At 37.6% G+C, this 12,585-nt stretch overlaps 1 protein-coding gene across 4 annotated transcripts in view; it reads left to right on the top strand.

Moving 5' to 3' along the window:
* Positions 1–4,087, top strand: part of LOC125030365 — a 24,888-nt gene extending 20,801 nt beyond the window's left edge. For all 4 annotated transcript variants that reach the window (XM_047620384.1, XM_047620386.1, XM_047620387.1 and 1 more), the window contains exon 9: positions 1–4,087. This exon is cut by the window's left edge and continues 168 nt beyond it. In XM_047620384.1, coding sequence (XP_047476340.1) covers positions 1–2,004 — 2,004 coding nt within the window. In that variant the 3' untranslated portion in view covers positions 2,005–4,087.
* Positions 4,088–12,585: the final 8,498 nt, after the last annotated feature.

Below are 12,585 nucleotides of genomic sequence, written 5' to 3'. Positions count from 1 at the left end.
GATTTGGCCACATGGTTGACTCAGTTAATGCCAAATGAACTGTATGACAAAGGTCTGAGACCGTGTCAGAGTAAATTGGCACATTACCTCCTTACACTTTCCAAATATTCAAGTAACATGGATAATGATGAAATGAGTAACACAATCCCAGGAGAAATATTTATTGTTACAAATTCGCCCAAACTTATAGCACATGAGAAAATGAGCACAGTTCAAAGTGTCAGCGGCAAAAGTAAAAAGAAAGCTGATAATGAATTCGACAAGGTAAATGAAATGGGCAACAAAAGTGAAAAATTCATTGATTCTGTTCGTAAACAGGAGCAGCCAAGTACAACTCACGATGGGTCAGGAAAAGCAGAGATTCACTGGGAAGATTTCTTAAGACAGACCTCACTGGATGAGCTCATGGAAGGCACAGCAAAGCCCATGTCTTTGGCTCAGTTTAGTAACGGTGTCATTTATTCCCTGTGGAGAACGTCCCTCATGATCGGAGGGGGCTCAGAGACTGTCAGAGGCTGGCTCATGCAAATTGCACCTATTTTATTAGATCATGAACAGACTGAAAAGATTATCTCAGGTGTTAAATCACTACATGAACACTTAGAGAAACAGCCAGAAGATGTCTGTAAGCTGGGCATTCAAGTAATACCCTTTTTGAGACCAGGCATGAAGCTTAGGGTGGATGGACAAGTCAGTGAAGTTACTCCAGTGACTGAAGTTGATGATCCGGATACTTTAGAATTTAACATTTTAGGAAGTCTTTCAACAAATTGTAGCCGAACTATTCCTAATGCTAAAAGTAATGGGAAAGCCAAAGGTAGGAATCCATCAGTGCCAATATTAGATGATCACTATTGTGAAGAAACCAGCAGTATTAGTGATTTGAGAGGAGCTAATCGTCTTTCACTGCCTAGTGCTGTGAGAAGAAACCGAGTGAAAAAGAAAACACGTGGAAATTCAGATTTGAAAGTAGCGGCTGGTGACACTATCTTAAACAGTCCTGAAAAATCATTGCCAGAATCAGATCAATCACCTAAAGAAGGAATTCAAGTGGCAGAGGAAGGAAGTGAAAAGAAAAGAAACTCACTCAAGTCTGGCATAACTGGTACAGTTGACCTTAATCATATTACTAGTAGTTCTTTAGAGAGAGTATCTATGAAAATCTCTTCACATGTTAACAGTACAAAGTTGAAGGAAGTTCGTGAAGATTCTGGTAAAAGTGGAGGTCAGTTATGTTTAGTATCTGACAGTAAAAGTGATAACAAAATGGCTAAAGCAAAAGATAGAAGTTCACAGTTAAACAATACAGAAAGTGACAAGGTGAAAGGTAATACAAAAACTCAAAATGACAATGAAAAAAATACAGTTCATGTGGAAAATAGTAAAGCTAGTCCTTACAAAGCAAAAGTGAAAAGGAAACTCAACACTGATGATGTCACAGTGAAAGTAGTCAAGAGTGATGGAAATAGTAAAGCTTCCCTACATGAAACAGGCAGCATGCCAGGTACTGGGAAATGCTTATCAAAACCTAATAATTTAGAAGTTCCTAGACTCCCAGGCAAACCTGTGCAAGGCAATAAGAGAGTAAAATTACAACAGTTCAGGGGAAAAGCAAATGAGAAGCAGGTTGAAAAGCATGAAAAACAGAATTCAGGGGATCACAAAACCATAAGAAATTCAGGTGAAGAGCATTTGAAACACAAGAGTGGGGAACTCAATCAGGGAATTAGAAACAGAAAAATTGAACAAGAAAGCATTTCCAAGAAACCAAAATCAATTGAAGTTCCAGAAACACAGAAACATTTAGCCAAGAAACAAAATCAGCCATCCAATTTGTCAAAATCCGCAACAGTCAGCAGTTCCAAAGTTTTGTCCTCTCCCGTAGTGCAGCGTTCACGAAGATTGGCAGGTGCCCCAGCTTTGTCAATGGAAGAGATAGATACAAAAGAGAAGGCCAAGAAGATAAAGCCAACATTTGAGGATTTAATGAACTATGACACCTGAGGGAAGTATTGTATTGCTTTAGAAACCAAATTCCTCCATACAGATATGTACAAATTTATTTTAGAATCAGATTCCAAGCATATTTTATTTCCCTCAAATTTGGATGATTGTGTATATACATTTCAGGATCTTGCATAACTTCCCACAGGTCGTTTTCATGGTTGGTGTGCAAGTTAGGAGTAAAGGAAAGGTATTTCTTAGACAAAATGAAAGGTTATTCAAGTATGCTAATACATTTATTTATTTTTTTGTATCCTGTATCTTAACTTGTATAATATTCTTTTATATTCTATTAGAAAAACAGTAGTTTCATCCTACTCTTGTAGAGAAATGAAAGAGAATTTTGTTGATTTATATACATTTATAGATTTGATATTTGTACATGAAATATTTGATAAGCAAGACTTCAGTCAAACAAGTGGCAGGCAAACTATCAGTGTTTAATATGCATCTTCTTATTTTATTTAGTAAAAATTAAGGGTTACAATTATAATTTTTGGTAATGATATGAATAGCTATTGGATTTACTATACACACCATACTCTAAATGCTAATGTCTTTTTTACAGGTTTTGTTATAATTATCATTTTTTGTAGCACATTTGTCAGTTGAAACTATTAACCATTACCTTTTTTTTTTTTTTTTTTTTTTTTTTTTTTTTTTACTGGACATGCATTTTGAGATGAAATAAGTGTTCAAAGTATTGCCTTACAAGAATCAGGGTTTTATATTTACTCCTCTTAGTGGTTATCATTATGCAGGAAACAGTATGGATACCTCTAGTTCAAGAGGCATCTTAAGAAGGCATATCCTCACCATCAGTGTGCAGTACTAAAACTATAGCACCTGTCATTCATTTGCTTTCCCTGTGATTAAAACCTTCTAAAGCTTGTTAAAACTAGATGGTTGGCGACTGATAGCAGATGGAAATGATGCTTTGCAAGGAAACCTTTTTGTCAGTAGTTTGTTGTGAGTAAAAATCCCTCATAGAATCTTGGGTTTATTGACAAGGGTAAAAATGGTTGAGTATAGGAAATGAAAATGGATGTGTTTTTGATGTGTTATAGTCTTTATTTATTTAGTAATTTTCATTTATTTTATTATCATTATTATTTTATATATATTTTTTGTAGAATGTTAATGCAAGAAGGAGAATTGAATTGGGAGAAAAAGAAGTGATTGTGTTAAACTTTAATTGCATTATTTCATTTTGAATATTCAGTTTTTTTTTCAGAATTTTCAGAATTCTATATATATAGGCTGTACAATATTATAAGGTGATTTTTACATTGCATAGTGAGAGATCTTAAGTTTACACACATTTTGGTGCTTTTGTGTTCTTTAGGCTTATTCATGTTAACACGTTTCTTTTGATATTTGCCTTCTAGAGTTAATCTATCCTTTTGTATGGACAACTCGCGAAATGAGTGAGTAGAAACAGGGTATTTCAAAAGTGACAAGGAATTTCCCCTGGACACTGCGCTGAAAAGAAAAACTTCATTCCTCATCACATGTTTCTGTTCACATATTATGCAGATGGTAAATATTTTTGTAGAGTGCATCTCCAATAGCTATTCATATACTCATTATAGTTGTATTCCAAACTTTTCAGTGACAGACTATAAAGTGCAGCTCACAGATGGTGTGAGAATAGTGCTATTACACAGGACAGTCTTTTATTACAATGTAATGTCATTTGACAGTTAGTAATCCGTTAAACTATGCCTTGGTATATAGCCATGTGTGTATATATAGAGACTTATATTCATTGGAAAGATATATCTGTAATGAATGACTGCAGTAATGTTGTTATTGGCATTAAATTACGTATACTGATAGGATTATGTTAGATTAAGTATACGGAAATGCTAGCAATCTTCACTGTTAAGGCATTGTACAAGAAATGGATTTGAAATACCAAAACAAGTTTTTAAACTATATTTTTTCAGAATTGCACAGTTTACTAAGGAACATATCCTTTCATTTTTATTTGAGCTGCATCATTTTTTTTCAGTATTATATTGCAAGATGACTGAATGGCTCAGTACAAAATTAACTGTTGCAAATAAAAGAAAACTCCACTGCTAATGGTTTATGTATCCTTGGAAATTGATATACTTGTAGAAAACTGATACTCTGCGGCTGAAGACTTTATAGGAGACATTACTACAATGAAATTGAGAAACTTTGAAGCTCTATACTTTATTTTGAGTTATGAAAACTAATTCATTTCAAAATCATGGTACTTTTTTCAGTTGCACAATATAACTCTAACCTTATTATTCCGGCCCACAAGATATTTGAAGGCTTAATTAAAAAAATGTAATTGTTTTTTTTTTTTTTTTTTTTTTTATCTTGGGCAGAAAGTAAACGAATAAAAAAGTTAAGAAGTTTTTGTTTTGGGTACACAAGTCACAGTTTTGGTACGGCTCTTCTGATTGGTCAACAGAGTAGCCAGGTAACTAATTGCAACTTCACACCTCTTTTTTTTTTAGATTTTTGTCTCAGTTCTTTGTCAAGTAAGATCATTTACTCTGAAAGAAGTTTCTTATAACATGAGGCATTTTCACAAGCTGTATAACATCAAGAACAAAAAGAACTAGCATGTCTGTGATGGTGAAACAATGAATGTAAAGTTACTGAACCATAACAGGCCAAGTTTGAGGATTACCTATACTGAATTCCCATTAATAAAGAAAAATAGTGCAAAGAACGAAATTCCCACTCAATATCTTTAGGAGAACAGTTTGTATAAAAAATCTTGTTACTCAATGCCAAGAAGCATTACTGATCTGATATGCGCAAACTATTGTACTTGTGACCGTTTACGAAATGTAAATTAATGACTGCACATCATAGTAAAACAATTTATATTCACTGAAGAATCATAGGGATTCCACAAAATACTGCAAACGATGACGGCTGAACATCACAGAGGGTGTAGCAGCTCACCCTGGTTTCCTGACCCTTGGCTCTCCTTTGGCCACGACTGAACACTACTACCTCCCCCTTTTCAAAGCCCATTATCACCTCAGTCCAGTCTAGATCATCCACCCAGCTCATTACTCAACCTTCAGGAAACATTCCTCCTCTCCCAACATACTCTACTTCATCATCTACTACTCCCTCCTTCCCTATTACTAATCTGCAACCTTATTAGTCCTCTATGTGCAGTACTACTTCACTGAACGCCAATCCCTCTTCCGTAAGACCTCTTTCTTCCACTACACCCACCTCAGTATTCTGTTTAGCCCAGCCAAATGGGATCATTTTTTGTGATCCCTCTACAGCCCCATACTTAAATAACTCTGTCCTCCTCCAACAATGCCTCCAAACACAAGTAGCCAAAGATTCCTTCCTCAACTGCCCCGGTCGTTCCCGTCTCGTCACAGTAACATCTGAATCCCAAGCTAAAGCATTATCAACCCTGACTGACTGTACTGGCAAACCCATTCCTGCCCAACCTCATCCCTCCCTCAACACTTGTACCGGAACTGTCTCCCCGTCAATCTTCCCTGTCAGATTGTGAAGACTTACCCGCCTGCCTCGTGGGCTATAATGCAGTATCAGTACAATGCTACATCATTGTACTGATACTGCCGTAAGTCCTCCACCAATAATGCCAAGATTACTTTCCGTAGATATGACTTTCCCATGATGTTTATATTAGCGGAGAACCCCCTCCCTATCCGATCATACCAACCTGCAAAACAATGGCGCCCAATGCCCCCCTAGGCGCCCAACATGTTATGATCGATCAAATTACTCATTCACGGTGGATATGAGACGATGCAAAACTTCAAGCAAAGGTTTTATTTGCAGCGTGTTTATCTTCAATTTCATTCCGATACTTGACAGGTTGGCACACAGGCGTGTCAACTTGTCCATTCAGTTCAACATATACATGCGACCCACCGCCGAGTAGGTAAAATGCCAAATACTTCTTATATTATATTTCGTAACTCTTCATTTTGCCATCTAAGGAGTAATTAAAAGACATTTTATAATGAAACTCATGTGAAAACGGTACAAAATTATAAAGAAAAGTATAACGTTTAGTTTTAGGCTCAAAAGAGTCAATAATACGCAATACAGTTGACATCACAGGCATCACAGATAAATGGGTGATAAATAATCGTTTGAACTTTAACGTGACTCATATTTATCATCAAACTCATAAGAGACTGTTTATGATTATTTTTAATAAGAAACGGGAATTTTCGAGAATGATAAATATACTACATATGTTTTTGAGATTTATCAAAATGCGGATAGATAAATACTGTGGAAGTTCAGAGTAGCAGCCAGCAGAGCAATACATTGGAATTTGAATACATTTTGATAGGCAGCAAGTGATCCTTCGAACATAGTTCCACAAATACTAAACTATTACCATTTCTCTATTTTTTCACATAGTTTATAATAATGATACATGGTAATGACAATGATTATAACAGTAGCTGTAGTAGTATTAGTAGTAGTAATAACAATAATAAAAATGATTATGATGATAATAACAATAACAACAATTATTATTATCATTGTGATCATTATCATTGTCATTACTATTGCTGTTACCAATATAACTATAGTAATGAATATGAGTAGTATAAATATGACTATATTTATTTTCTAGAAACAGTTTGCATCTTCAAATCCGTCAGGAATCAAGAGATTTCTATCGATACTAACGAAACGTAACAGGAATAATCGGCGTAATTGACGAATCAGCACAATATCAATGTATTTTTTTTATTATTATTATCATCACTGCCTTTGTTATTATTGTTGTATTACTATTTACCATTTAAAATGGTCAATATCATCACTATGTGATAAAAATAATGATATAGTATGGAAGGGATGTGGAAGTCTACCAACAAAGTTAAATAAATACAGTAAAAAAATTGTTTTAAGGCAATTAAGGGCCTCTTCGGCAATGCCAATCCAACTCTTAACGTTAAAGAAAAGAGCTCACAGCCAGGTGATGACGTCATTGCTCGTCTTTATTTTCAGTGTTAAACAGGAATCAATGTAAAGAAAGCCCCATCTCTGATCAATTTACGTTATTTCATATTAATGACATTCATTCTACCCAACACACATTTGTTTCTCATAGCTGTAATGGTCGTGTTACAGTAATAATCCCTTCTCCAGCGCTTCCATACTGTTGTTTTGCCCTGTCAATATTAACTCTCCAGAGGTTGGAGAGAGCGAAGTCTTTCCATGGGAAGAGCATTTGTCAGTCATGTCCGTTTCCAGTCATTCGAGAAAATGTCCGTCTATAAAGACTTTTTGTGAGTAAATGTTGTTCATTCATCGAAGTGGATGAAAATTTTCACTTGAAAATCTATAATGATCATTCATGCCCATTATTTACACTTAATGTAAAAACACCGGAAGGTATGTGTGAATGTGAAGTCAAGCGGAATTCATTCAAACAGTATTTGCAGAGTGAAAAGTACCAAAGTAGTAATTGTTTTCAGAGTTATCTAGCATGTTCGTGTTCATTATCTGGAATTTCTTTACAAATAATAATTGTATAATAGTATATGAAGTCTTTCTATTTACAATCTTAACTTACAACCGGCAGCCTAATAGGTATTAGTTAAAAATATAATCCCTTGAATATGCTCTGCACAGGCGCATTACAGACGATGGGTGGAGCCATAACAATGACGTCACGCTTGGACAGAACTGGCAGCAAAACCTTAACAGCTCGCCGAACAGTCAAGACTTTTTGTTAACATTGACAGTTATAACCCAAATTTCTAGCATGTGATGTGGTACTGGGTGCAAGCCATTCAAAACTCAATTACCACAATTATCATATGATTTATAATACATTTAAACAACCCGATGGGGCAATAGACGATGTGTGCGAAGAACAAATTAAATTATTTCGTAATTTTTCTATATACCCATATAATAAATTATCACACACTGTGTGCATTTGTGTTTTCTTGTTAGAATTAAAATGATTAAAAAAAGAATGGATAATGGGAAATGGTTACTATAATAAATAGTCCAAATAATTATGAATAATAAGAATCCTACGAAATTACAATGTGTAACACAAGTAGTCAGGTTATTTAAATCTAGGGTAAATGTTTATAAAGGGCCCGCACCCGTCAGAGACAAAGTCCCGAAATCCAGCCAGCAATCCGAGCCAAGAATCGTAATTTAAATGATAAAGAAAGTAGAAAAATTAAAAACCCGAGCCAAGAATCGTAATTTAAATGATAAAGAAAGTAGAAAAACGAAAAGCCCGAGCCAAGATTCGTAATTTAAATGATAAAGAAAGTAGAAAAATGAAAAACCCGAGCCAATAATCGTAATCTAAATGATGGAAAAACAATAGATTCGAATCGGCGTTACGGGCTCGAACGGACAAACAAGCATATTCTAAACGCACGATTTACAAGACCGCCGAAAAAAAACACCTCCCGCCCCCCACCCTCCCGATCGCCGTGTTTCGCTAATTGACCCGGGACCCCCTTCCGATCGCCCTAAACTAACCTGACCTGACCTGACCTGACTTTTCTTCTCCTTTCCTCTTCCTTCCTTCTGTATCCACTTATCCTAATCGTTCATTTATTTTACCCCTTTCGCCACAAGATTTTACCGTACTGCTGTATGACCTTTGATGTCTACCACACATGTTTTAACCATCCACTATCAATATCGTTATTCAGCAGCAGGGACTTCAAGTTCTCTATAAAACGTGTTTTGACTTGTACAAAGAATTCCTTAAGTGTTACATGAAGAGAGGAAATAAATACACGAACATCGTGTCCATAAACCCAGATGACCGTTATATAAAATCAATCAGATTTACCTTGGATCCGACAAAAGGTCTAGAATATATCTACCATCACTAAGAGACCTCATCAATTCATTCCCGATAATAAATGTATGCAATCCACAACAATTCGATGATGAATGGAGATCAGTTGAAAATGTAAACATTCCACAAGATATAACCAACCCTGAAGAATTCTTTAGTGCAATATATACATTGCATGATGATTTGGGCCGTCTTTGTATTGAACATCATAAATCTGCTCTTCCAACAGTCAATGCAGATGTTGAAAGAATATTTTCGAAAGTCAGTCTTTCAAAAATAGGAATAAACTTCAACATTTACACTTTCATCTACGACCGTGTCAGTTTTAAACCACATATAGAATTAATTAATTCTGTATGTAATCAAACTTATCAATATTTTGTCTATTTCATGTTAATTTTGATCAGAATTGTGGTAATGGGATAAATAAAGTGTGTATCGTAAGGGATTTGGTATTATCAACATGACATCTAAAACCAAAATTGAAAAATCTGACCTTGTCATCTAATAGCCCACAATCCCTTATTCGTTTTTGTTGTGGGGAGGCTTAGGAGACGGAGACTAAGGTCTAACATAGGGGTTTACCCCTACCTTAGTCCTCAACCCTTGCTTCAACTAATTCTGCATGGCCTTTTTTTCTCCCCCTTTCCTTTTCCTTCTCTTGTTCATCCCCTTCCTCTGTCCACTTCCTAAGGTGTGAGAGCCGTGCTGAAAGGATGAAAGGCTGACTTTGCGTCAGTCATGAACGGCCTCAGGGAGCCATGAGGATGGTATTCCCTGGTTAATCACCTAGCCTTTACCCTTCACGAGGACCCTGAGGTGTAGGATTTTCTTCTCCCCATTTATTTCAGGATCACCATAGCCAATAATGTTTTTTTTTTTTTCATTCTTATTAGATGCATTAAGGCTTGCCCCTTCATAGGGGATAAATCACTTGACAGGTCATGGAAGTGACCACTTTCTAGGAGGTGAATGGCAACTTGAACATGCAGACTGGAATCCTTTTAGATCAACTACAGTAATGCAGGGATCTGTGAATGATTTTCAGTGTTCAAGATGCTGTTAATCACATCACATCACGAATTGTAGTAGAAGCATCCATTCCCAAAAATATTGGGCAGTACCATCGGCCTCCCGTGCCATGGTGGTCTGATGAATGACAACAAGCTGCCAGAGCAAGGAAAGCTGTATTAAAGGCAGTTGAAACGACGCTCCAGCGATGTGTCCTTGATCCATTACAAAAGGATCCGAGCCGAGGCCAGGTGAGTGCTAAAGGAGGCTAGACAGACATCGTAGAAACGGTATGTCTCCTTGATTAAATCTGGGACCCTCTTAGTATGGGACGAGGTGCGTAAGGTCACTGGAAAGAGCACATCCATGCCACCACCTTCTCCGAAGATAGATGGCACAATCCTCATGGATTATGCCATGAGAAAGAAAATTGTTGCAGATGAGCTAACTAAATCCATGGCAGATATATCCTCTGGAGCATCTGACACTGCCCAATTCTCCACTCTTCTGGTTGAACAGGAACAACCAGTGTCGTTCTTCTGTAGGACTTGCCATTTTTGTGTAAGGAGATGGACTCTGCTTTGCAGCTCTGCTGTAAGCCTGCACCAGGAAGTGATTATATTCCATACCAAATTATATCTCACAGAGAGCTCCCAAAAGTTCATGTTGGACTTATTCAATAGGATCTTTAGGGAGGGTACAGTGCCATCCATGAGATTAGTTTTCAACCCCCATGAGGATAGCCGATCCTATGGCAGGAGAATGAGGGATCTTGTGGAAGATCTTAATTTAAATCTCACAAAGGTTCTAGCTGTTGGAACTCCCCAATTTCCCCATTCCCCTGGATTTCGTCGGAATAGGGAAGGGGAAGAGATCCGAAGCAGAAATCAGGGAGAGATTTCTTCAACACCAAGGATCAGGTGCAATATATACAGATAGTTCGAAATCTGAAAATGATGTGGGCTTTGTAGCAGGGATCAGGAGGAAGACTGCAGTTGGCAGTCTTTCTCTACCAGCCTTGATCTTCACTGCAGAGTTACATGCCATCCTTGCAGCAGTCAAGATGACTCGTAGTGCCTTTCAAGCAATTAAGAGCTTAAACTCATCACATCTAGAGGTGAGGAAGGTTCAAGATTGGCTTGCACTGATGTCAGCATGTAAAAATATAACTCTGTGTTGGGTGCCAGCGCATGTTGGTATCCGTGGGAATGAACGAGCTGATCGGAAGGCCAAGGTAGCTGCTGTTCAGCCCTGTCATGCTTGTTTTCCTCTCCCATACTCGGACTTGAAACCTAGCATCAGGATGATGATGACTTAAAGTGAACTACGCTGTGAGGGATGCCAAGAGCTATATTAACAGTCGCACATAAAATGGAAAGATGTGCAACATTCTCAGACCATAGATGTATGCACTTGTCTCCTCCACATACACTGAAAAATGTATTGGGGGAGGATTGGTCTTGTTAATTTCGTAAGGGAGACCAATATTTCTAATAAAATATAATTATGCATAATGTGCAATAATTCAATACATTTAGAGCATAATGTTTATTCTTTGATTTTTAATATAATATTTATTGTTATTTATGACCTATATTGATAGATTTTTCATGTTTTAAATATGTTTATATATAAATCCATATAAATTTAAAGAATTAATCAATCCTGCAGCAGAGTGTGGAGAGTTTTATATCTGTTCAAGGTGGCCATTTATAGAGGATGCTGTGCGAGTACGCAGATGTGTTCAGCAAAGGAAGTACAGACCTGGGATGCACCATAGTCAGGCATCGTATCCATACTACAGATATTGCGCCCATTAGGCACACTCACAGGAGAATAGCACCAGCCAGGCGCCAAGAGATGAAGCAAGCAGTGTCCAGTTTTCTGGCAAAGAGGGTGATAAAAAGGTCAACAAGTCCTTTGTCCTCAACAGTGGTGCCAGTGAAGAGGAAAGATGCAACGGCTAGATTCTGTGTAGACTATTAGGCACTGAACAGCATCACAGTGAAGGACCCATGCCGCTTGAATAAGTAGATGTCATTGGACTCTTTGACAGAGGCTACATGGTTTCCCATCCTGGACCTGAAGTCTTGTTACCTTTAGGTGGACATGGCAGAGTGTGAACAACACAAGAGATGACTTAAGGCAGATACTGACAGTGGCCTTGGCTTTCACTTTTATTCACTTTAAGGTGAGTGGATGCCGAGGTATGGCTCCTTTCTGGGCGGTGCTTGCTTCTGCAGACTAGAGTGTCAGATTTATCCGGCCATGATAAGGGGGGTGAGTTGCAGGGCTTCCTCGAGGGGGACTGTGGCAGGAAAGCGCAGCCTTTATTCAGCCATGGACAGATGTGTTCCACCTGGCTGACCTTCCAGATGTTTAAACAGAGGAAGACAAGAAGATGGTCTTCTCATTTGGGAGAGGTTTATGGCAGTTCTGAGTGATACCCTTCAGACTGTTCATCAATGCTCCTGCCACCTTTTAGAGGTTGATGGAGCATGTATTGAGTGAGATGCAGGGGACAGTGCTCACATATCTGGATGACATCATTGTTCCAGGAGCAGCTTCGAGGAGGAGATGAAGCTGGTCTGTGCTGCAGCAAGTGAAGCAAGCTAACTTGAAGCTTAATCCCAAGAAGTGCATTGTCTTCAGGAAGGAGATACCATCCCTGGGTAAGTAGTGTCCAGCAAGGGAGTCAGAACTGTCCCTGAGAAGGTGAGTGC

Source organism: Penaeus chinensis, chromosome 11 (assembly GCF_019202785.1).
Source record: "Penaeus chinensis breed Huanghai No. 1 chromosome 11, ASM1920278v2, whole genome shotgun sequence".
NCBI lineage: Eukaryota > Metazoa > Arthropoda > Malacostraca > Decapoda > Penaeidae > Penaeus > Penaeus chinensis.
This window is presented reverse-complemented; position numbering and strand designations above follow the sequence as displayed.